Here is a 26,094-nt window from a genome sequence, read left to right as displayed (position 1 = left end):
TCTCAGTTTTCAAGTTTTGAGGCAAAAACAGCCTCTAGAAAATAAAGGCGAAATTACGCAGAATTTGCATTCAGGCTGCTGCTCGAGTTTCAGACAACCCCAAATTGCAGTCACTGTGCTCGGAGGCACTGGTTTGGTTCCTGAGGCTCCCTCTTACATATGGCTACGAGGGGAAAGCAGGGATGACAAGGGACAAAGAAGAAGCATAAAAAAATGAGGAGCAATAATGACAATCCATGAAGTTTGAAGAAAAAAAAGCTTCTCTGGATGGAAAAGCAGAGGGAAAGGCTGAATGGGAAATCCCTGCTTTGGTTAAAAAAAAAAATGTCTGAACAAACTCTCTATCTGCTCCTATTTTGTTGTAAGGCTGGCTGCCTCATCAAAGGTGAGCTGCGCTACTACAAGCAAGTGCCTCAGCAGGGAGCTCAACAGATTATATCCTCAGCTGCTGCGCGATTTTCAGACACAAATTTATGCCTTGGATGAATTTAGACTGTTATCCCTACTCTACAAGCAGTCTGCATTTTTCACGAGGCTTTTTTTTCTTCTGCTCCCTCCATACTTTCATATTTCCTATCTATCATTTCCCTTTCCTTCCCAGTGTCACTTGATAGAGCACATCCTACAGTGGGTAAGAGCATTCAATTCAATAACGATCAGCTGGTTTCACAATTGGGCAAAATACATGAGGACTTACTCTTGATAAAATGCAAGTACAGTGTAATGCCACTGATTTCTTACCAGATCCTTGGAAGTCTTCATAATCCTTTTTGCTTTCCTTATCACAGTACTCAGCCCCACCTAGGAAAGCAAGAACAAAATTTAAAACCCCCACATTAGTCTCACAGTATCCTGCCAATATCTGTTCCCATTTCCTACCTTTTCTTTTTTAATATATCAGAGCACAAAAATGATTTATGAGTCCACAAAGTCACCATCAGTTATTTTTTATTCGAGAAGCAATCAATTATCCCATCACCTTCTATGAAACTCTAGTTGCAAGAGTTCATTTATTTTGCTCCAGGGCATCACTTATTTCCTAAGGAAAATCCCAGAGCAGTCGAAGAGCTGAGATTCATACCCTCACTGCACTGTGGGAGCTGCAGAGGACAGACTTCTCTAGTGCCCTCTGCTGAAGAACAACTCATCCATTACATGGCCAAGAGAGGGATATGTGTGCGATGTCAGTCTGATTTGGTGTGGAAGCGGACAGAGGAAATCCCTGGTCTTTTACAGATGAGGGTTACTCTTGGCTAACTTTCATTCCTGCATGGGAACTGGTGGGTACAAAGCTTGGGAATAGGGTTTGGAAGGCAAATCATCTGCTCAGGATCTGTAAAATTTAGATTTTTATTCTGGAAATGCCTGCCCTGGAGAGCAAGTTCTTGCTGAGAGCAGCATGACTGTTTTTATTTTGGGTCTACAAAAACTCATGGTGAAGAAGCATTTTGGGATTCCTCCACAATGGCAATACTTTAAATAAAAAGGAGGAGTGGGAGAACCGTTGCAAGAGAAGACCTTGGAAAGGCACCCTTATCAAAGGAGACCAGGTTGGCCCACCTGGTCTTGCCTGGCTAAGCACTCAGGCATGGAAGGGAGTAAGCAGGGACTGTACACATTTATCTCTGGACTTTAGAAACTTATCCCACATCATAGCACAGAAGGACCGCACTGGTTTTCCTGCCGCAAGGACTTCTCCCAGTCATGGAGGTGAGCAGATGCCACAGATATAACCATGCAGCTCAAAACGTTTAACAACTCTGACAAACAGCCACATCTTCCTGTAGGAAAAGAAGATCTCACAACTTCAAAGTAGAATATTTATAAAAAACAAAAAAGGTCACACAGATCTTTCACAATCAGTTAAAAAAATGCAACAAATCTAACAAAAAAAAGGAGATACGAATCAATTACTTTTGAAAATGTTTCAAACTGAAGGAAAAATCCAATGTATCATAAACATGTTAGCACTTTGTTTCTGATCAAAATTGTTGGCGAGAATAAACTGTTCTGTCTGACAAGGACCTGTCATCAGCCCTTCCTGCAGCCCAGCCTAAGGATGTAACTGCGAGCTTAATACCAGCATGGGCTGAGGGCTCCGAGATAAAGTTCAGCATGAATTTATATTTATCCGGCTTGAGCTACAGGAACTAAACGTGGGGAAAAAAAGTATGCTTCATCTTAAAGCATTTGGAAAAAAGAAAACATCCCTCAAGTGATGGCACCTTACTGAACAGTGGGCATGCCAGCTTGGGATATTAAAGCAGCATATATATTTGCATTTAAAGCAACCATTACCAACATTTATTTACCAGGGATAAAATTTACCATGTCATTATAATTGACTTAGGCAGTGATCAAAGAAAATTAATTAACTGTGCTATTCAAGGGTCAAAAATTTAGAGTAAGCAATATAAAGGGATAAGGAAGAATAAGCACAAAGGAACAGAATTCTAGGTTACTGCTTTTTAATACACGTGTCACGTTAATATATGTTTAATTCATTGTGTCTATAGTCTTATAAATATCTGGGTATGTTACAAACAGATAGGAGACGCTAGGAAGGAGCCAAGGCACTGTTCCTTAGTTTCTTCTCCCTGGGCAACTGCTGTGCCCCAAACCCACACATGCATCTTGCATTTGCCATAGTTCTGCTGCACATTTCCAGCTGCTGTCATTTCTGCAGTAAAAAGGGTCACCTGTAACCCCTGTTTGACATCAGCATGTCAAACCTGCCACTGATGGCCATAAAACCTTGCTCCAACTTGGCTAGAAAGCAGCCTCCTCTCTTTCCCATAGCTTGAAAAAAAACCAAACCAACCACAACAAAAAAATGAGGAAGAGGCTCTCAAAGCTACAGCAGCCGATAGATGGACTTGCAGCCGCTGCTGAGAGAGTGTGTGGAGGTCCTGGGGAGAAGCTAAACCCCTTCACCCAAATCCTCCCAGCCATGCCGGGGGAGATGTCCACCCCACGGATGGGGCTGGGGTGGGGGGGGTCACTGAGATTTCATTCACTGCTCTTCGCAGAACCCACATATTCCCAGCAATGAATTTTTCACAAGCAGATCTGCTTCTCATCATATTTATTGCGATAGGACAAGGGATAACAGTTTTAAACTAAAAGAGGGGAGATTCACACTAGATATAAGGAGGAAACTTTTTACAGTGAGGGTGGTGAAATCCTGGAACAGGTTGACCAGAGAGGTGGTAGATGTCCCATCTCTGGAGGCATTCAAGGTCAGGTTGGATGGGGCTCTGAGCAACCTGATCTAGTTGGAGATGCCCCTGCTCACTGCAGGGAGTTGGACTAGATGGCCTTTAAAAAGCACCTTCCAACCCAAACCATGCTTTGATTCTACGATAAACATGAAGCAAGTTTAATTCTCTCTCATTTATCACCCTTATTAGCCAGCTCTTTTCCGGGAGATTGAAGATTCAAAAAACACTCCAAGTTTCCTTTCTAACTCCTTTTCATTATCCTTTTACCAGGAGTATGGACACCAACCTATCAAAATGCTGCAAATCTTGCTAAAACAGCACTGACAAAACTGGGATTTGTTCTACAACTTCCACCTTTCATCCTGCCGTGGCTGTTGGTGAATCTTTATGATTGTATGGGTCAACCAAACTAAATGACAAGTGTTCTGGATGCAAAATAGGAACCTTCCCTGCAAGCTCAGATCTAAACCACATGAAGACTGACGCCGTTATTTCTCCTCTGAGGGCAATTACTTTGACTTCTACTCATTTTATGCCATTGTTTCTTTTGGACTTGGGCTCTGCATATCCCGGATGAATCATTCTGATTTACTTTTCCTAGCTTACCTAGCTTTACCTCTGCAAAAACACAGTCAGCACCCATGAGCAATGTTTCCTCGCCCTCACACTTTTGTCTGCCAGCTTCCCACCCCAAACATTGCTGTGCCTGTGGGTCCCTCAAGACTTGTTTTCAGTGGTCCTGCCTGGGGCAGCTTCTGCACTGGTACAACACAGCAGCACGCAGCACCCTGCAAACTCTGTGACACCCTTTTTCCTTTGGGTTTATTTGGTTGAAGGTTGGGGTTGTGTCATTTTTTTCGGGGGTTGGGGTTTTTTCACATTTAATTTTCTGCCAGTGAAGAGGAGCAGGAGAAAATGATGAGAAACAAGGGAAAGAAGAAAAAGTAGTGATCAAATCCTGCCTTCTGCTATCGCTCATTTACAGGTTGTTTCTTCAGGGCTCAGTTACAACTGTGGCAGAAGCAACTAGTATTTCAGTCAATTTTACCTATTTCCAAAAACAAAGGCTAGAAGGAGGGAATCTTGCTCCCCAGGACCTAGCCTGACTCTCAAACGGTTGCTTTGTGGTCTGTGGTCTCCAAAGAAAAAACAGGGTCCTCCTTTGGCTGGCAGCCTGCTCTTAGCGGGAATGCAGATGCACTCCCACCCTGGAATTTGGTTCTGCCTCACCTCCTGGGAAGCAGTTTACATTTCCAATGAAAGAAAGACAGGAACAAGAGAAAATAGTGAGAATATTTTTATTTTGTGAAAGCCCAAAGGGTTGCTTTTTTTTTCCAGCCAGAACTGGTTGGCTCCTACTTTGTCAAAGAGCAGGCTGGCCGCAGTAATGTCCATGAGGGATGTAGCTTTTGCTTTTTTACAAAGCCAGTGAAAGACCTGATAGAGGGGACATGAACCAGCATGACTGCTTGTGGCAATGAAGCTTATTTTGGTAAGATAAAATGACATTAGCAAAAATACATATATTTTCACTGATGTAAGATGACTCCCAGCAAAATCCTTCTACTGGGGATAAAGCTAAAATCTGCAGCCACAAGGCCTCTGATGTTCCGGAGCAGAAAAGTGATGGGGACCAGAAGAGGCACTCTGAAAGGCAGAAAGATGAGTACAAGCTCCCTGCAACACAGACTGTTTAAGAGGTTGCCAGCAGCAGGACTCCAATGCCGAAGCTGAGCCATTACTCTGGCCCCAACAAAACCAATTAAAGTATTGCTGCTTAACTGAACAGGCCAGCTGGCTTCAAACGATCCTAGACACAAGCTGAGAATAATCTCTCACAAACCTGTTTGCTTCCAGAGCCAGCAGGGAAGCTTGGTAGGCAACACTTAAAACCCCTCACCCTATTTCAGCCACTTTTGCTCAGTAGAGGAACGTCTGTGTTTCTCAGGATCCAGTACAGAAAGTCTTTCATCACGTGAGTGGATAAACATCAAGGAAACAGAACAAAATTAACTATTGACTGAAAGAGCAGTTAACATGTTGGCATCCACACCTTAACAGCAATTAAAGCCTGAATATTATACTGCCTTGTAAGGGAAAGTAACTCTATATTTATTTTACTCCCTTTGCCAGTACAAATGAGATACTAATTCTGGGAAAATCGGCATCCAAAAGTCTAAATGAAGTACCTGAAAATCAATAGAGTTGAACAAAACAGTCATTAGTATTAAAGTCTTGTTCAAACTCTCAGCGGGGGACCGAGCCAACACTTGCAGGCTCATATAACAAAAGTGATCCATCAAATTACAAACCAAAGAAGCAAATGTGAGGCAAACTGCATTTTACACATCTGTGTATCATATTTTTTTCACCCATAATCCATCTTTACTCAGACTGACTTGTCACAGATTTACTGTGGGCAATTTATCAACCACTTGAGCATGAACTCCAAGCACTGTTCTTCTCCCATCTCCCCCAGCCTCCCCATGCTGGTGAGCGAAAAAGGATGGAGCAGTCAGGGCATAAAAATTATTTTGCTGGTAGAGTTCTCTTATTCCCAGTGAGAAACAAATACACCTTGACAGAAAAGTATTAACTATCACTTGGAAGGGAGAGGGTTTGCTTGAGACTCTCAGAGGGACAGTCTTCAGGCCATGCAAATGAGAGTGTGAATTTTGTTTAAAAAGCAAAACAAAACAAACAACCCATATCTTCAGTTGTTTTCCTTGCAGAAAATGTAGTTGCTGGAGCTGTTGCTGGAGGTGGAAGGAGTCAACAGCTTGGTCCCACAACTGCTCTGAGAGACGGGAAGAGCTAACAAAAAATTTGACAGCAACTCTATGAGTCTGTCTGAGGGACCTTGGGGAAGGGTGGAAAGACCAATGAGCTGTTTTACTAGTTCAGAGGCTGAACTTCCAAAGGAACCCATTGGATGAAGTTTGGGCAACATCCTGGTTAAGTCAGGTTACTGTGGGCCCTTCCTGCTGCCTGCATCCATTTTCTTTCACCCCTCCGTGGTTGCACACCCCTATACCTCTGTGTTAGCATAGCATGGAGCATAATAGTCATATAAAGCACACACTATAAATCAAATGTTACTGGCATTCTTGGAAAGTAAGCGTTTCTCCAGGTCTTAATATCGGCTGAACTAAATCCATCTTAGAGATGAACCACAGCTCACCGAAGCCCATACAATGGCACTGATGGATTTCAATGGCACTGATGGATTTCAATGGCTGTTGGATGAAGCCCTATGTAAAACACTTCATGCAAACCTTTAGAAATCAAACATGTCTTTATCTACCCAGATGCAGGGAAAAAGATTAAAAGATTTCCAAAAACGGATGCCTCAGTGAATTGCTTGCTGTTTGACTCTGCCAAACAATAACCGTCACTCACAGATTTTGGTGTGAACAGGGTTACATGATGACTGGGGACGAAGAAAACTACCACCAAAAAACCCCAAACACAACAAAAAAATTCTAAACCCAACTATTTTTTTAAAGAAACCTGTGCAAATATGTATGTGTCCAAGTAGCAAAGGTCTAGGACATGCAATTAAGCTACCATGATGTAGCAAGGAACTGTACATCACAAAAACAGTGGTAAATAAACATGTTTCCAGCCTGCAGTGAAAGATTATGAAAGTTAGCCTAAACCTCTTGCAGTACAGACTAATCCAAGTCAAATCTCCTTGCATTTGCAGCAGGTAACTAGAGTCTGCACAGGCTCCCAGAGCACATCAGGCAGTGTGGGGATTGCTTGTCATGCCATGGTAACGTGGTGGGACAGCTGAGCCTCAGCTGAGGATCTGGTTGGGGATTATCGTGCTGCTTAATAGCAAATTCTGGGGAAAGTGAGAACTTTTTTCTTCTTCAGTACAAGAGAATTTGGCCCTGTAATTCCCACTCTTTGACAACCGTGCTGTCAATGCTCCACACAGTTAAACATTATGTACTTTTCATTCAAACAGAGATTTTCTACAAGTGGCCACACTCTAAATGATTAAGTTTATTTCCCAGACAGTGCATGCACACTGGAAGCCTCCATACTCTTCAGTTCTAGCTTAAAAGACCTTCCACAATCCATAGCTCTGAAAAAAGTGCAAAACCAACTCACCTTTGGAGGTGGGTAGAGATGGCAAAGTGGTTGCCCTGGATCCTGCTTACACAGCTTCAAGGAATGGCAGACCACATCGGCATTCATTTCCTTGTCTATGCTGAATGAAAGAGTGCAAAATCAAAGACTATTACACTCTTCTGGGTGCTTGACAGTAGAAGCTACTTCCATGGGAAGCCAAATCTCCCCAATGCCAGGCAATAACCTCAGATGGCTTCACCGCATCCTGTAATCACTGCTTAGCGTTGGGTCCTAATGATTTTCTGCCACGGCCTCCTATTCAGCACTTAAAATTGGATAATGAAAAAGCACTGTGCTTTATATGCAGCACCTGAATCAGATACATTATGATTGTTCTGGTTTTTAATCAATCATAAGCCTGACAAAGATTTAAAGGTTAAAGTTAATGCATATGCAATTTGGCACATATGAATGTTCAATCATTAACTCAAGAAAATAACCCGAAATCCTTCAAAGATCCTTAACTTTTAATCACCCAGCACAAGTGCTGGGATTGTTTCTTTCTTTTGGGGACACATCTCTGGGCTAATCAGGAATTAAATTAAAATATTTGATTATAGCACTTCTTAGTCCTGTAAGCACTTTGCAGTCCCTTGGCGAGTTTTAAAAATAAAAATAAAAACCCTTAGGGAGGAAGAAGGTCTAGCAAAAGCTCTGTTAATTAAACTAAGGACTTTCAAAGAGGAATAAAGTGACCTACATTTTATTTTTTTAATCACTTACATTACTTAGTAGGCTTCCCCAAGAGCGTGTATCAAGGTCAGGGCTGAGAGCATGTAGGGCTGACAATTAGAAAGCTTGATTAAAGGTAGAAGGGAAAGCAAGAGCCAAGTATTACAGTAGTGTGACTCTGTAGAACCTGCCTTGCACACAGAGCTTTATTTAAATTCCTCCCTCGGCCAAACAAGCAGATTTCAAAAGGCAATCACATCAGGTGGGCCTGCTCTGAGATTCAAAAGAAGCATGGAAATGGTTATCCCTGTTTATTCACTCAGGAATAACTGTGCCAAATGTCAAACAAGAATCCCTCCAAAGTGTCTCTGATTCAACAATAATGTGATTTTAAGAATGAAGCCCCTGCAGTCTAATTCAACAACGCATCCGTACGTGTCAAGAACAAAGCAAAGACCTGAGAGGACACATCAATACTCACAGTTCAGCTATGTGTGATCCATAAAGTTCAGCAAGTAACAAACAGACACCTTGCAGTTTTTCTGAAAAACAAATTTCTGAAGTAAGTGTGCATGATGAAGCTGGTTTTACAACAGTCAAAATACAGCAGGAGCTGGTTCATTAAGTTGAATGCTAATTTATCTTAGGCGAAGGTGTGTGAATCTATGACTTCAGCATAGCACCAGGAATGGGCAAACCTGAATTTCTAGCCCTTCTCCATCTTTAGGCAAACCACACGACAAAGACTAAAAAGGATAACTAGTACTTGTCAAATGTCCTGACCAAGGCATCATGGAAAAGTTGAAAGAAATCACACATGCCACAGCACCTTTGAAGCAATTTAAACAAACAGCTCGGTAGGCTTGCAATAAAGAAAGAAAACAAATACATAAATCCAGCTGCACAAAGCGAGGTGAAGCTCGATGCCTCTGCTAGAGCTGCCTCAGAGCTTCTGAGGGGCTTGTGTGAGTTAGGAGAACATGTCTTGTGTAAGGCAGGAGTTGTGCAGGAGTAATTGCATACTTGACACATTTGATTTAGCTTCCTTTCACAGTCTGCAGCCGTGTGCCTTTTTGGGATGCTGGCTCAAGTGGCTTTCTTTAGTCTGGGTGAAGCGTGTCCTCTAGAAGACAACTCATCAGAGATTTCTTTAAGGTAGTATTGTAAAAAAACTACAAGCGAAGACACTTGTCAGTTTAAATCCAGGCAGGGCATGCTGGTAGCACTAGTCTGATAGTTCTCATGAAGAATAATTGACTGTTTCTTGGCCCAAACAGACAAGAGCTGGTTAACCATACACGTATCCTGCAAAGGAGATGTCAGGTCTTGTTTCAGCAGGGGTGGTGCTGCGAAAAGCCACAAAGAGGCAGGTTCATACAAGTGCAGCCCCAGAAATTCCCAAGAGATGTTGTTTTCCCTTGTGCTTCCATTACCCAGAGAGATAGCTGTCTGTCACGGCTAGGCTTCGCAAATGAAGATATGGGAAGGGCCCTACCCACACTTGCTACAAGCGCACTGACGGCTGAAAAGGCCGATGCGGGATAGGCAAGTCTGGTTGCAAAAGGCACAGCGGGAAGTCTCCTTAGGTGGTAACCTGTCTGTACTTGGGCAAGAAAACACAGAGTATCTTCATCCCTCCCAGAGAAAAGCCTTTAAAAACTCCCTAAACAGTCTCTTCCCTCCAAATTTCAGCATCAGGCTGGACATGCCCTGGGCTGGGAGTCTCCTGTGCACAGGATGGGTAGTTTTTCTGAGGAGTGGGGCTATCAAACCCGGCAGCAGCACTGACTCCATCAGCTCTTGCTCCCACATCTCCTGTCCTGTCAGCACCGCAGACACCCCGGGCAAGAAAGGAAGACTGGAAGGATTAGATAGGCTTAGCAGGGAACGAAAAGATAAATTTCCCCAACATCCTCCTACTCATATGGTGTTGCAGGCAGCTTCTGTAACTACGGTAGCTGATTTTTCCTATTTCATGCCAGGTGTTTTATTTCAATTAAGTTATTAGCTTCATTTCTTTGCCTCCTTTGCCACATAATTCCTCTCTATTGGCTCTTTAGAAGCAATCTGCAAGCTGAAAATTGGTCTCCTGGCTAGGATTAGATTTTACTCTTGCACACCTAAAAGGAAAGACATCACAGACATCAATAACCCTGTGTTTGGTAGCATCACTGATTAAAACACCCTCTGATGAGGCTTGTCCGTGGGGCACCTGGCTGCCTATATGTACCCACAGAAGAAGTTGCCTAAGTCAGAAGGGAGGGGAAAAGAGAAAAAAACCAGATATTAATCTTTAATCAAACTTTGAGCATTCAAGGGCAAGAGGAGAGCTTAAACCAATCTAAATGCTGGAAAATTTAGAGAAAACATAGAGTATATTTGCCTTTGCCCTGCTTCAGGTAAAAGAGATCCCCTAAACTTCCCATGATAAAAACCTGTCAGGTTTTCCTCTATAGCTTTATAGTCCTAGAAACACAAATTCTGGCTGAATCCCAGAGGACAAATATTTGCAAGAAAGCTGGTATTAATCATGTTGCCATTTCCACTTGAGCTCCGGGATGTTTAGACAGCAGTGGCCAACAGAGGCAGAGTGTGACGAGTAGGCAATGCTGGAGGCAAACGGTTTCAAAGCACATTTTGAGTATCAGACACCTCTGTTCCATCAGGCAGACAGCCAGTGTCCAGGTGAAAAAAAAAAAATCAAATAAAAGTTCTTGCTTACAATTTCTCCTACACCGCTAATACTGCCTGTTCCCCTAGACATGGCCTTGCTCTCTGGTCAAAAGCCTTCTTCGCTCATGGCATTGCTGTTCTTATTTTCATAGGTCTATTAACCATGTAGCTTGAATCACACACATCAGAAATGTTTCTGCAGAAATAAGGTCATGACTGTGTTTTCTACACAGCCTGTGGAACTGAGCGGGACTGATGGCTACTGAATTGTTCTCCCTTTTTCTCAAAACATTTTTTTGTTCTTGAACATCACATAACTTCACTGAAGGCTTGACACAATCCTAGCTTGACTGTAATTGAAATTATAGAAGGCCCTTAAAAAAAAAGCCACACAAGTTCTCATTCCCTTTTTGGCCCTAGGATCACTGTTATTCTTGCAATCAATTGTAAGCATGTGTATAATAATGAAATTGTTCCTTCAGGTGAAATGACATGAGTAGGTTTGCTCCTCGCAAGCAGCCAAAGCTTTTCTATTGTTTCAAGCAGCAAGAGGAAGCTGTCGATTCCCACTGGGCTGCAGCATTCACCTCCCAGGAGAGGATAAAATGGGTTACACTGTAGATCCCACACAATCCATAGGATTTTTCACTCCTTTCATGTTCAGGGTCACTTTTTTTTTCTATTGGGTGTATCCATGCATCTCATAGAAGGTAACTAGATTATACTGATTTAACTAAAGGGATAATAGGATTTTATGTGTGTAAAGAATGGCAGCTGAAAAGAAATATCTTGACATGTCAGTAGAACAAGGTCCGCTGAGTGAATCACAAACACAGAGCAAGTATGTCATATTTTAAAGAAGAAAATTGTATTTTAATAGAAGGATCAGCATTTCTAATTGTAACTTCATGGTTATGTGCCTGTAATTTAAAACACTGGGGATATGACTTATGGTATAGAAATCAGATAAGCATCATTCTACCAATGAATGAATCCCAGCAATTACCACCCTGCCCCATCCTGCATCGGGAAATCCTCTCTTGGAAAGGAGGGAATTAATATTCTACACACATCTGCTGTGAAACTAGGGTCTACAGAGCAAGACGGTTTCTCAGAGATACAATTCGCAAAGTCCCATATAAACGACTTTTTAATGAAGAATCCTAACCCATCTTTTTACATTCATAGCGTTAAAAAGATGAATGTGAGATCTAGTTACTTAAATAGTCATAGGATCGGTCTGTGAGGCACAAAGCTATTCTGGCATTCAAACTGTTCTCTATTTAGGGATGTGCATTTGGACAGCCAGGCTCCTTTAGGCAGATAAAATAAGGGGCAGAAAAAGAGGAGTCTGCATATATTCATATAGAACAGTTATCGCTTTTGAAATTTGTATCATCAGTTACATTTCAATAGCTTTTCTGTGCAGACCAAATGCTCACATCTTACACCTGTCAACTTCAGCTCACTTTTGAGATTTTTACAATAGATCCTTCCTATACCTGCTGAAAACATTTTTAACTTTGCTGCTGCTATATAGACCCATATCAACGAGAAAGGGGAGTGGTTGGGCATACTGTGAATCTATTCTTGAGCTGCTAACAAAGAGAGAAAGTGGAGAAAAAGGGAGGGAAGGGGTCTGCATGTGTCTGTGCTCACACGCGTGTGGGCTTAATGCAACCCCGTTAGCTCTAACTTTGGGACAAAACCCCAGCTCTGAAGCCAAGTGACTTCCCTGCAGGTAGCACGTTGCCTTCTTTCTGCCACATTTATTTGAGATGCTGCATGAGAAGCGGATGAGGTTTTCTCAGACTCCACGTGTGAATTTTTAATTAGTGGAGAAATACAGCAGCGCTGATATAACATATGACGTATTATTTGGTACTTACCAGGTATATAGCTGCACAGTCTCTCCATGGCTGCCTTCACTGTGCTGTTGTGCCACTGTGCAAGCTGTTCGATTACGGACACCACAAGCACGCAACCTTCAAATCAACAAACAGAAGAAAGCAAACACGGTTAGCTGCAAAGTGTGATGAAGCACCCCGTGCCACAGAAATATTTCAGGCATCGCTGGGCATTTCATTTCTTGAGGTGCTCCACAGCAGATGAGTATTGAAGGGGAAAAATACATCTATGAATTTCTGTCTTTATTTTAAATCTGTAAGTTATCACAGAGAGGATGCTGGTGCCAGAGCAGTGAAAAGAACAGCCTGGCTTTTACAGCACTGGATGTAGCTCCTGAAAAAAGAATGATTTTCCATCCTTTCAAGGGTGAAAATCAAGGAGCCGGGGAGACAGTCACTTTTACAACTGCCTGCTTGGTCGCCTGCTCATTATTTCTCACAAGAAAAAAGGTGTGGGTCTGTACTTCATAGGACTTCTAGATCTCACCACACAAACCACAGAGAGAGCTACCCAAACTGAAGAATAAATGGGTGTGACTGCTTGCAGAAGAGGTGTCATGAAGCAGACATACGTGCTGGTCACCACAAAGCATCTGCGGCACCATCTCTTCACAGGCTTTCCCTCTGAAGGCCAGCAGTGCTTGGCACACACAGGGCTGCTGGGCCCAGCACTTGCTAAAGCCAAAATGTCTTCTGAGTTCATTCTGCACTCCTGCAATTGCAAGGAAACCATTTCCTATGACCTGGTTGTTTCTCATCACTAATCTAGGTGAGAGCAGGTCTAGCTGCTCCTCGCATTAGCTGCAAGAATTTGCACACCACAAATGAAGCATTTCTTCAGAGAAGCAGATGTTTTTGGAATGAAGCAGGTTAACTGTGATCTCAACATAGCAGTAATTCACAATCCACGTGACTGACGAGTGGTTCATTTCAAGTCAGTTTGAAATTGCTGTAGGCCAGCACTGTGCTCTCTCTTTCTGCTGCGGCTTTGCCATTTTATAAAGAAGCTACACTTGGTGATGCAACATCTGACCAGCAGTCCCTGCCTGTGCATAGAAATGGGTATCCCAAGCAGCCAGGACACAAAGAGCCAGGACATCAACTTCCAGCAGCCCAAATCAGTATTTTTCTTAAATCCCTGCAGCTAAACCCTGTTGTTTCATCCCTTCTGCAAGAAATCGCAGCTCTCCAGACTTGCTTTGACACATCGTGGAAATGGAGGTGAGCTGCAGCATTTGGATGTGGCTGTAGATCCAGCTTTTCCCAAAGCTCAAGAGCATTAACATTCAGGTTTTCAGACTGGCACAACTCGTCAAAGCGAACTTCTAAATTCCTTCCAAGCACCCCTGCCTACATGCTAGTCAAACAAAGCGCTGTTTTCAACATAAATAACTTTGACGCTCCTATGGATCAAGAAGCAAGTCAAATAGGGGGTAATACAATTGGAACACGCAGGAAGACCAATAACTTTGAGTATTCTATTACTTCTCCTACCCCAAACACAGTAGTTCAGTGGAAATTACAGTGAACTTGCCACCTCTTTTGCAGGGACAAAAGCCCACTTCTCCATACTTATTTAATAAAACACTCACTCGAAGTCATCTGCAGAATGATTTATATAGCATGCTAAGAGTCATTACCTCCAGTCAGCCTAAAAGAATAAGAAAATAAATGGAGACAGATACAACCAAGAAAACCCCCTGATTTCTTCTTCCCTCTCCACCCCAAAAATAGCCACAGGCTAGCTCAGGGAATTAAGTTAATTAAAACACCATAGCTCAGAAAGGAAAGGAAAAGAAAAAAAGAAGAGTGGAATAATAAAAATTCAAACTAAAATCAAAGAGAACATCCAGCCTGGAGGGTAAAGTGTGCTCAGAATGTGAGCTTGAAGAGCATCCTGGGGCCATCTGGTATAACCATCAGCAGGTGCCTTAGGACAGCCTTACCCCATGCCATGCCCCAGGTGATGCTTGTGCTGGGGGCCAGTCACCAGAACATATTTGGGTGAGGACATCCAGTCGAAGTGAGGGGACAGTTGAGGGGTGCAAGACTTCAGCTGTTTAGGTGCAAGCCACGTCCTGCACCGGCTCCAGAGACAGAAAACAGATCCTGCAAGGGTAGCGTGGGCAGAGCCACACTGGGCTGACTCCATCACTTAGTAGTGCTGAGATGGCAGTGCACATTCTCAAAAAACACTAAAAGGCATTACATAACTTGGTTCTTACAAGATTATATTATTAGCGTACATGAGCAACCTACAGACAACCAGTACTACCCTTCCCCCCACTTCTAAATCTCCGTTCATGAGGATGGAGGCTCAGAAAGACCAAATGAGCAAAATGATGCCTTAACCACAAAACCAGCATATGATGAAGGTCAGGCCTTCATCTAATAATTTTGCTGTTTAGAAGTCAGAAAGATAAAAAGGAGTCCAAGTAGAAAGACAGGAAGGAGCTTGTCATATATTTATAGAAAGGTTTGGGTTAAGACGGAGCTGAAAGATGATCTCGTTCCAACTCTCCTGTCACAGGCAGAGACACCTCGCATTGCGCTAGACAGGTTGCTGCAAGCCCCATCCAACCTGGTCAGGAACACTTCCAGTTAGGGGGCTTCCACAACTCTTCTGGGAAACCTGTTCCAGTGTCCCACCACCCTCACAGTAAAGAATTTCTTCCTAATATCTAATCTAAGTCTAACTTTTGGTTTGAATGGTTTGAAACCATTAGCCTTTGTCCTGTCACTACATTCCCTGATAAAGATACGTTTTAATCTTTCCTGTGAAAATTTTTTCATGGTGATTAAGTCAGTCAGACATTTTTGTGTCCATCACCACAGATCCAAAGGGTGATTTGCTCTGTATGAGAATTAACAGAACCATTGCTGAGTTTGTGCAATATCTAACACAGTACCTTGGGCTACTAGTTGCTGCATGAATATAAATAACAACAGTCTTACTACTTGGGGAAAAGCCCAGAGAGCTGAACTTCAAAGTGTTTGCTCTCATAAACTAGTCTCTACTGTCACAGAAAGGATGTTTCTGGTCACACTATTACACCCTCCCTGCCTCGGGTGCCTGCAGACCACACCTTGGTTCTTCAAATGCTCCCCCACAAATGCACTTATTCCAGATGAAACGCTAGGCTGCATGGGACAAGTCGATAAAGAAAGTCTTGACTGATTTCCAAAGGAGTCTGCAATTCCAGCTGAGAGCATCCTCAGCCTCAGCCTCAGGCACTGCGGCTGAAGTCTCTGGACTCAAATTCAGGGAGTCTTCCTGCCCTTCGGTGGGCAAAGTTCTCCCCAGGAACACAGGACACCGGCTGAAATGCTCTCTGCTTCCCTCATCTAACTGGGCTTTTATCAGGTGCCCTTTCTTTGCTTCTCTTCTAGCCGCACCATGCCTCAGGGGACACCTGCTTATGTTCAGACCCTGCTGCCCTCAAAGACTTGCACTTAAAATGGTGTCACTAGGAGTAGCTTTTGGGCCAGAGACTACAAATTGCTCAGAAAGAGGGCTGAACTCTGGAAGGAGGAATGTCTAATCCACCCAGGTTCCCCATTTTTTCAAATTAAAATATGCTCCCCTCAAGTAATTCAGATTTATTGTCTAGGACAGCCTAACTCCTGGATTGGGCTACAGGTAAAACCTCAAGAGGTTAGTGTCTCTAAAGTTAACTCAGACTATTCCCATTCCTACTACAAATCTGCTCTCTTTTTCATCATATATTCGTCACCTTCCTCAGGATTTGGTGGCAGATAAAGAATTCGCTGTTGGCTGCAGCACAGTAAGCCTCTACCTCTAACAAAACCAACAGAAATCTCCCTGCACACCAAATACCATCAGAAATGCTAATGAGTTATCCTGGCCTTTGGCAGGTTTTAATTCTGCTGGCTAAAAATGAGAAATAATTAGTTACCTAAAAAGCACAGGGGAGAAAGAAGAGGTGTCTTCGATGATTGAAATCTCATGGCTCTAATTGCTTATAAAGTGTGTGAGAACTTTTTAGTACTCTGGCATCAGTCAAAAAGCACTTCCGGATCTGGACAGGCATTAGCAATAATTGCTTGCTTTTAATTTAGTAGATATTTAGATGTAATTTATTCCTCATCACGAGCTGGGCACATACAAGGCGATGTAGGTAGGCTTCTTAATTAAAGGTGGAAAAAACCTCTTAGTTTTCTTATAGTTGCACATGGTTTTCTTTAGAAACAAGTTTCAAGAAATTAACTCCGCTGCCCTGCTTCAATAATACATTTCAATGCCTTGACAGGCTGAAGGATGTTTTCTCTGGATGAAATTCGTTGGTATTATAATGCCTACCAGCCACTAGAAACTAGACTCTGGTATTAATAAAATGTCTGTCTCTTTTAGTGATAGTTTGTTCCATCTGCTATTAATTTCTGAAGAGATAAGAGAAAACCATAACCATTTTGCTCAGCAGCAGTAATCTGAAAACTCACGCGTCAGGAAGTACTTCTCTCCATGTATTTGAAAATAGCTTGTAATAATAAAATGACATTTCCAATAACCTCAGAAAAAAAAAAGAAATCATGCCCCAATAATAAAATCAGAGCCAGAGAAATTCATTTCCTAGCTGTGAAGCCTCTGGCAGTTTGAGCAGACTATTTAACTTAATCCACTTCTGCCGCATACGTTTGAAAGGCTCTATAATTAGAATTACACCTAGGGATGTCAAGAACTATCTGGATAGCAAAAGCTGCCTCTCTAAGTTTCAGATTTGTAGATACATTTGTCTGAGTAAAACTCTGTTAAATGGAGTTTCTAGCACCCAGCACATCCTCGTGTGCCATCCTTTGCTCACGTTTCCGGGTGCTGGAAATCATTCTAGCCCCTCCAGCCATATCACCCTTCCCCAGTTATAAATTAAACATATTCCCTGGAGCACAAGGAGAAATAAGCCCAAGAAAAAGTGGTCTTGGACACAAATAGCTCTCTGCAAGCCCTGCCAGCCAGGCTGCCTCTCAGCACCAAGCTGATACTTTCAAAGAACAGCCCTTTAAAACCTCAAGATTTCATTCCACAGTGAAAATATTCAGCTCAAATGACATAATGGTATATGCAAAGTTAGGAAAGTTATTTTCCCATGCACAGCCAGAGGATCTATTGCTTTGAAAGGTAATTTAGAAAGGGATTCGTCTTTTAAATCAGACTTTGCTTCCTATTCCATTGACGGTGTTAAGGTATTTCACAGTGACACTGAAGTGATGGAAGATAATTACAGGTATCCATATTCAACTACGTTGGCATATATAAGACCTTTTCCCCCAAATCTGCTAAGTATTATAAAACATCTTTGAAATGCTAGATGGCACACTATTACCAAATCTAACACTGGGCATAAAATGACATATGGTATACTAGCTAAAGACTTTTAAAAAATATTAATATAGCACTATTTTGAGTGCATTGTAGCTTTGCAACAAAACCAGCAAACCCTGGAATATCCGTTATCATTTCTGTTATTCATGCAGTAGCAGTGAGGCACTTCAGACCCCGAACTTCAGAGCACCATTCATTCATTATTGTTTCTTTAAGACACCCAGCAAGGACTCTGATATGCTTACGCTTGCACAGAAAATTCACTTTTCATCTAGTGGAAGACTCTGGTATCCATACCTGCCAGTCAAACGCATCCCTAGCGTTTCCTACATCACACTTTACAGAGCCCTATTTAACAAAATCTATAACCCTAGGCATTTCCAATGGAAATACTTTCTGCATTAATTAACAGGAAAAAACCATAATTGTATGCATGTATACCATTAACATATATTTTTTTCTGAATTGGGAAATAGTATTAAAAATTTACTGAAGCCTGAACAGTAGCAGGGGCAGTTATTGGAACTGGATAACTTCATCCTTGTCGCAGAAGTTTAACCATTTTAAGATTCTGAATGTGCAAGACTTGTTTCAGATACACAGTTCCTAAAACCACTGGAAGTGATGGCCTTAAACACAGAAGTTCTTTACAGGGCTAACATTGGTCCAAGAGTGGGAGGCACACAGGTTGTGGCAATCAGCAACCAAACAGGCATTCAATACTAAATAAATAAGATTATTGAAGAAAAGTTATACTAAAGACAGGCATCGGTAATGTAAAAAGTACAAGAGTGCCCAAGCCTACAAATGCACATATAAATACATATATGACTGTGCATATACATGTACATGTATATATGTTGGTATGCTGAGCACACCTTTTTACTGTGATCAATAGATAGATAAATTTGCATTTCACAGCCATAAACCTTCAGTAAGACCTCGGGTGATTTTGAAAATGAAATTTTTGTCATCGGTTGCTGAAAAATACGAATCCCTGTAGAAAAATGTTGTCTTTTCCCTTCAGTTCAACACAGACAGGGAACTGCTTGAAAGAGTCCAGCACAGAGCCACAAAGATGATGAAGGGAGTGGAACATCTCCCTTATGAGGAAAGGCTGAAGGAGCTGGGTCTCTTTAGCTTGGAGAAGAGGAGACTCTGAGGGGTGACCTCATAAATGTTTATAAATATGTCAAGGGGGAGTGTCAGGAGGATGAAGCCAGGCTCTTTTCAGGGATGTCCAATAATAGGACAAGGGGCAATGGATACAAGCTGGAACACAGGAGGTTCCACAAAATCATTACGAAAAACTTTTCCACTGTGAGGGTGACAGAGCACTGGCACAGGCTGCCCAGGGAGGTTGTGGAGTCTCCTTCTCTGGAGACATTCAAAACCCATCTGGATGCATTCCTGTGTGACCTACTGTAGGTGATCCTGCTCTGGCAGGGGGGCTGGACTAGATGATCTTTTGAGGTTCCTTCCAAGCCCTGACATTCTGTGACTGTGATTATTTCAAAAGTATAATCATAGGAAAAATCAGCTATGTTTAAACTTGGTGTTTATTAATTTATCATCAGGCCAAATTTTGCTGCTGTTGGTGAAGCAAGCCAAGGCACTGTGGCCTGGCACTGGTTTAGCTGTAATCAAAGTTGATTCTCAGCCTTTCAAAGTGAAATATATCATGGTGCTACACTGATACTGGGCATGGTCTTTTAAAAGAGCTTACTGAGCTGTAAAAGGTATGTTCTGTCACAGTGCCTCCCCAGACAAGACGTGCAACAGCCACTATAAAAAAGTCTCCAAACCTTGTTTGGTGCATCCCGTTGTGTGAAATTATCTGGAATTCCAAAGGCCACCAGTCCCACCACTGCTCCATGGGGCTTATTTTGTCCCTAAACTCAGGCACGGCAAGACAGAGATGAGATGATGAGGACTTCAACCATCACACAAGTCACAACACAGGTTGAGGTCGGTGTTTTGTGCTGCCGGGAAGACTCAGAAATCACCCGTTCTTTAACATAATCAAAGCTGAAAAATACATTTCAAAAATCACACTTCTTCATTAATTATGTCCTCATGGGTGAATGGAAGAGGTGACCCTGAGAACGGCATTATATCAAGCACAAAGACGGGGAAATTTGCTTCCCTGGCTGCTGACCCACAGGACCTCAGCGAGTGAGGGAGGAAGATGGAAGGAGCGTAGCCAGCTGGCTCCCTCACTAATTGCCTCATTCCAAAAACGGTAGCCAAAATTAATCACCAAAAAAAAAAGAGTGAGGCAGCCTGCTGCTGGGGAGAAAATAAATAACCCCCTCTATTTGCAAATGGCTCTTGTGGTCACAGCATAGAAGCCCCGAGAAAACAGCCTAGAAGAAGCCGTCTTACACCAGCCTCTGCCCTAACAGCTCATCCATACGGTTCCAAAGGGACAGGGTAGATGCAGGTCTGATAAGATCCCTAATGAGGTCTTCTACAGCTGTCTCAGGAACTGATGACAGTTGCTCAATTATCATTAACTTTAGAAAATTTCCTTCCTAACCTGAACGTCCCTATTGGCATCCATTTCTGTTATTTCTTCCCATGGATGTTATGAAGCTGGAGAATGGCTCATCCCTTTAATGTTTTTGAGGACAGATACCATGTCTTTTCTCAAATTTTTCTTCAGAGAAAATTAGGTAAATTAAATCTAATTTATTCAGTCTTTCATTACAGTTTACTTTTGCTTTTCTTCAAAATCCCCTGTCACTCTGCATCACTCTTGATGCACAGCCCCAAAAGGGAAGGCAGAACTTCTGAGACTTTGTAGATGCTGAGAAAGGTACAGGGTTACTTCCCATGTCTTGCAGGCTAACTTCTGTTCCCATGTCTACGGCATATGCAGCATGTGTGCTCTTCATGACAGCATGCCATCGTTGTGCCACTACAAGCACAGATGATCTTCCCTAGAGGTGCTACCCAGCTGGTCATTCCTCACTCGCTAAGTTTTTTGTTGATTATTTCTGCTGACGTGCCTTCAATGTACCCTTTCTGAAATTATCATTTTTAGAGGGCAACATACACATGACAAGTGCTCCAAGTTTTCAAGATGTTTTGAATTTAATCCTGCCCTCCATAGTACTTGCAAACCTTTTCAGCTGCTAATTTGATAGTATGCTATTTTGTTACGTTGGCAAATGAAAATGGGGAATGATAATACATTTAAAACAGAGGTCCAAGGAGGACCTCATTTTGTACATCCTTCCATTTAGGCAGTGAGCTACTTGTAATTACTCTCTGAACAAAGCCACCCACCAGTTTTGTCATGCCCTTTAGAAGCTTAATCAATCTCACATATCTCAGTCATTAGATTAGTGCTGAAATGGTGCCAAAAGCCTTACTGACACCCAGCTGTAACATCTACTACTTCTATATCTACATGCCCTTATCTTATCAGCAAAGAAACTCAGATTGATCTGACACTGTTTCTCCTTGATAAAACCAGTGAGGTGCTTATTCCTATTTATTTTTGAAAGGTGCTTTTATAAAGTTTTATTAACCATTGCAGGATTTCTCCAGGAATTGATGTTTAACTGCCAATTCCCCAAACTTCCTTTCTTCATCATGTTGAAAAAAGATGAATACAGCTGTTCCCTCCTGCCTTTCAGCATCTCTCCTGATTCTGCATCCTCCAGAGCAGCTTCTGCCTTTCCTGAGGCTGCTTCAGATATTTCTGGATGAAGTCACTTTCACTAGAGAACAGGACAATTTGCAAAAACTACTTAAGGGTTCTGTAATAATTTGGGGTGGTGGGAAGTGTAGAATAATTCTGATTATTTTTTAAAGGTTTTAATAGAAAAAAAAAAAGAACATGATCTTGAATAGGATGGAACATTAACACCAGTGCCAGTTGGCCTTTGGGGACCTTAATGTTAATTTAAGTAAAACTTTGCTTGCCCTGTGAAACGGGCAGTATTTTCTTCATTTAATAGACGGGGAAATTCAAAGACCTGAGTATCTGAAGGGCTCATTCACATTTAATTTTTGAGAAAGCAAATACACAGCACCCTGTTCTCAGAATACTCCACTAAAACAGTTAGGCTGCACCCACCAGCCAAAGGGTTTCTAGATCCCATCTTGAATAAATCCCTTAAGTCACACCACTAGTCACTAGCAAACACTGAAACAAGAACCAGACCTAGCATCCAGCTCCCAAAACAGAGCACAGAGCAAAAAAATCACTGGCTTTATATGAGGAAAAACAAGTTCATGGGCCTTTGCATACAGGAAAACTTATTAAAAGCCCTTTTATCTCCTCTAATCAAAAAGCAGAAGATAGCACATGCAAAGCATGTGACACAAAGATGCTCAGAGGAAGCTGATTTCATGGTATGCAAAAAAGGGGGGGATTTTTCCAGCTTGCGGAGGCAAGAAATTCTGATGGAGAAAAAAAGGCTGTCAGATGTTGGGAAAATTCTTCTAGTGACATGGCCAAAGAAAGACTAGGTATCTATTTAAGAGCAGGCTGGAGATTGTCAGGAGCTGCTTAGGTGTCCTACGAGACTAGGAGCAGGTTCTTTTTCCCCTCTTTTCCATAATTCAAAAAGGCAGTAGTATTAAAACCTTTTTTAGGTGGTGACACTTTCCACATGCTAAGTCAATTGTGAAAATACTTTCTCTGAAGCAAGGAACCAAATTTTAACAAGAAAGTGCATCAAAAATGATGTGACTTTTTCTATAGTTACTGAGGCTGATTAAAGCTTCTGTCTCAATGTTTTTCTAACACAATTAAGTTTGCTGTAAAAAAAAAAGTCACCATTTTTTTAGATGAGTAACAATCTGAAAGCAGATTTTTTTTTCTGACTGGCTTTGGCTACTAACACTACCCTCTCAAACGTGCAGGCGGTACACATAGAGTTGTGATTAGAAACGACTGTTCAATGTGCAGCCACTTCACTTTTCTCAAAGAGAGGCAAATACCTTTAAAAGATCAGACACCTGACTGCTTGCATGAAAAAGTCCATTTCTTCAAAAATTCTCCTACACGTTTGGCTTTTCTCACATTAAAAATGCGGCCTCGATTTGTAAAGCCAAGAAGACATCAAGCAAGTTCTCATGGTTCTCACCCGCTGCCTTCCCAGGTAGGAAACTGGGAGCTAGCAGGGCCCGGAGTCAAGCTGCTGAAAGGAAATCACAGCCTTCCTCCCATAATGAAGCTGATCTCAGCTTAACTTCTGCTCTTAAGAGGGCTGGTCACTGAATCAGTCCTCAAGAACTGATGTTACTCCTGCTCCACAGCACGGCAAGCGTAACCATCAGCATCTCCTCGCTCACTTGTGAAAAGGAAGAGACACAGATGGCTTGTCAGCGTTTTCAAGAGTCAGTCACGAGAGCAGCTAATCAGTGAAAGCCCAGATGTTGAACAAACACGACGAGGAGACGCTCGGTGGTTCCAGCAACAGGGCTAGCACAGCTGGTCCCTCGAGAGGAAAAAGAAAAGAGAAATTTATCTTGTGCAAAGCGACTGGAACACAACGTGCAGTTGTTCCAGGGATTTAGAGCCTTGCTGGGTAAGTAGGATGGAAAGGGCAGATAACGCTCACATTGGACATTAAAAAAACCCAAAACCTCAAAACCCAAACAATATTCACCACCACTCGCACATCATCCAAACAGTAGCTGCCTCAGGAGCTTGCCATTAAAAAGCAGCACTTCCCTCTTGCTCTGGCTGCTGCTCAGTCACTGCTCCTGCTGCTGCCAGCCCAAACCAACCAGCCGCTTCTGCTTTTCACACTTCAGTCTTGTTTTGCGGCTGCTGGCTTGAACCCTGGCAGGGGCTTACACAAGCTCCGCCACCCCAACTTCACTTTCAGTTCACCCCTCCCTCGCTGATGCCAAAACCTGCAGGTGCACTACTTCTCCACGGACACCCCCTTGTTGCGGGGGAGAATCTTGTGTGCCCTTTTGAGGTTGCAAGCTCTGCTGGCCGTGGCATGTGCCTCCGATAGGGTCTCCCATGCCAGACAGGTCTCAACTGAAGGGTCAGACTAAGTGTGTCCACGGGTAGGATGGGCTCACTAGCCTCCTGGCAACCATCCTAGGAGAGGGACAACTCTAACTCCAAATCCGGGCAGATGGAGCTTGTTTAGCACTGTAAGGCCATCCGTCTAAGAGAAGTACGCTAACTAAACCTACATCCTGAGGACTTTGCTGTCACCGTCCAAGCTCTATAGGTCCATGCAGATGAAGCTTAGGAGTAAAGGGTGGAGTCAGTTCTGTGCACGCTGAGCCTCACCTAAAAAATCCAGACATGAAGGTTACATCCACATTTGTACAGTCCTGTAGTGACAGGAGAGGGATGAATTGGAAGGTGATAAGGTGCACTGGAAGTCGCAGACCCAACCCTGCATGCAGGCAGTTCAAGGCCTTGGTCGCTCAAGACTGACCCCGGAGATGACAGTCTTGTTCGGCAACATCCTGAATGACCAAGCAGCCTTTTTCAAGGAGAGCACTGCTTGCTCCACACAGAGAGGGGCCTAGAAAAGGTGGCCTAACCAAAGATCATCTCCGCCCTCCACACAGTGGGCTAATGGCGGCCAACGGGCATCTTCTGACGACACAGAAAGAATCGTGCCTCGCCAATACCGCCTAAGAAAACTTCCCGCTGTGCCTTTTGCAGCCGGTCTTGCCTATCCCGCATCGGCCTTTTTAGCCATCAGCGCGCTTGTAGCAAGTGTGGGTAGAGCCCTCCCCATAACGTCGTTCACGAAGCCTAGCCATGATGATGACTGTGGACATCTCAGAATTGAGGTTAAAAAAACCCAACTGTTTTTATCAATCTTGGGATTATTATTTCTAACGATGTTCCTTGAGCCACAGCAAAAAAAATTTGGGGCTGAAAGGAAGTATTTCCTTCTGAAGGATGGAAAACTGTTGACAGGGTTTATATTTAAAGTGCCCCTAAAAGCTACAACAATGCAAACCAAAACATTTAATCATAATGCAGTGGATATATCCATCATTTAGTATTTTCTCACGTGAAAAACATAAGCTACCAAATCTCTGGAGGTAGAGAGCCTCAAGCCAAGGGTGTTTCTTGTGCAGATACTCACAGTTCATGCTGACTTTGGTGTGTCTTGCTGTGGGAATCACTTAAGCCTGCTGAGGCTATAAGATGTCATCAAAGTCACACGAGAAGGGGGCTGCCAAAACCCCCTCACCCCACTCTAACACAAGTCACTGTGTATGCGTGTGGTCACGAAAAGGAAAGAAACAGCCCTTGCAACTGGACTGGATAGAGATCACTGACCAGACCACAAAGCTCTCTGGCCCAAGACCAGACCACAAAGCTCTCTGGCCCAAGCACAGACCAGCTATTCTTAAGAATGCTTCCCCAGCTAATGAAATCAATGAGGAGACCCTGGGTGAAGGACTCCCTGTGCCTTCCCGCAGTTAAGCAAAACGAATCTGTGGACCCTAACAAAAGCCAGGACCCCTTAACACTTTGTTTCCAGGCCCCAGACCTACTTTTAAAACTAGCTTTTCAGACACTGAGCAAAACCCATGAACTTTGGCAAGCAGCCGCTCAAAAACAAAACCGTAAAGTAACTCCAGACCCCACGCTGGCCTTGCAAAATCTTTGGGGGTTATTTCACCAAAGACACCGAGCGCTTGGTGGTACAGCTGTTGAAATAAATGAGTGATTTATGATGCGCGTAGCAATTCTTAGCTCAGCAAATAAACTAGTCCAGCAGCAGGCAAAGAAAACGTGAATACATACCCACGCAGGTGTGTCCTTTGTTCAGCCCGAAGGGAAGGGAAAGGGGTGGTGGGTCGTTTCCACGGGGGAGAGGGGAGGAAGACGCAGCCTTCAGCAGAAGCAGGAGCCAGAATAAATTCAGGATTGTTTGCCTAGACACCCCCATCCTAAGGAGAAAAAAAAAAAAAGGGCAGAAAAATCAGGTGGGAAGGGCACGAGTGCACTTGTATCGCCTTAATGCTGAGGGAGCATCCTGCATCCTTGCCTCGGCAGCAGGTGGGGGGCACGGAGGATCGCTGTGCAGCCACCCCCCACGAGTGGGTACCCCATGTCTGGGTTCCGCACCCCGCCCCGAGCTCCCTTCCTCCCTCTCCCAAGCCCCAGTTTGCGGCGCTTCCCAACCTT

The 26,094-nt window shown here is 43.1% G+C and overlaps 1 protein-coding gene across 1 annotated transcript in view; it reads right to left on the bottom strand.

The window, feature by feature from the left end:
• LOC104272248 (acyloxyacyl hydrolase-like) overlaps positions 1-26,094 on the bottom strand; it is a gene marked incomplete at its 3' end in the record, with an annotated part of 38,283 nt that overhangs the window by 7,721 nt on the left and 4,468 nt on the right. The window contains exons 3-7 of the mRNA XM_009867189.1: positions 25,711-25,859; positions 12,596-12,691; positions 8,515-8,575; positions 7,341-7,440; positions 742-801 (exon numbers count right to left, since the gene is read on the bottom strand). Of these exons, the coding sequence (XP_009865491.1) occupies positions 742-801; positions 7,341-7,440; positions 8,515-8,575; positions 12,596-12,691; positions 25,711-25,859 (466 nt within the window). The remainder of the gene's footprint in view (positions 1-741; positions 802-7,340; positions 7,441-8,514; positions 8,576-12,595; positions 12,692-25,710; positions 25,860-26,094) is intronic.

The sequence above is a fragment of the Apaloderma vittatum genome, unplaced genomic scaffold, assembly GCF_000703405.1.
Source record: "Apaloderma vittatum isolate BGI_N311 unplaced genomic scaffold, ASM70340v1 scaffold20033, whole genome shotgun sequence".
In the NCBI taxonomy this organism is placed as follows: Eukaryota; Metazoa; Chordata; class Aves; order Trogoniformes; family Trogonidae; genus Apaloderma; species Apaloderma vittatum.
This window is presented reverse-complemented; position numbering and strand designations above follow the sequence as displayed.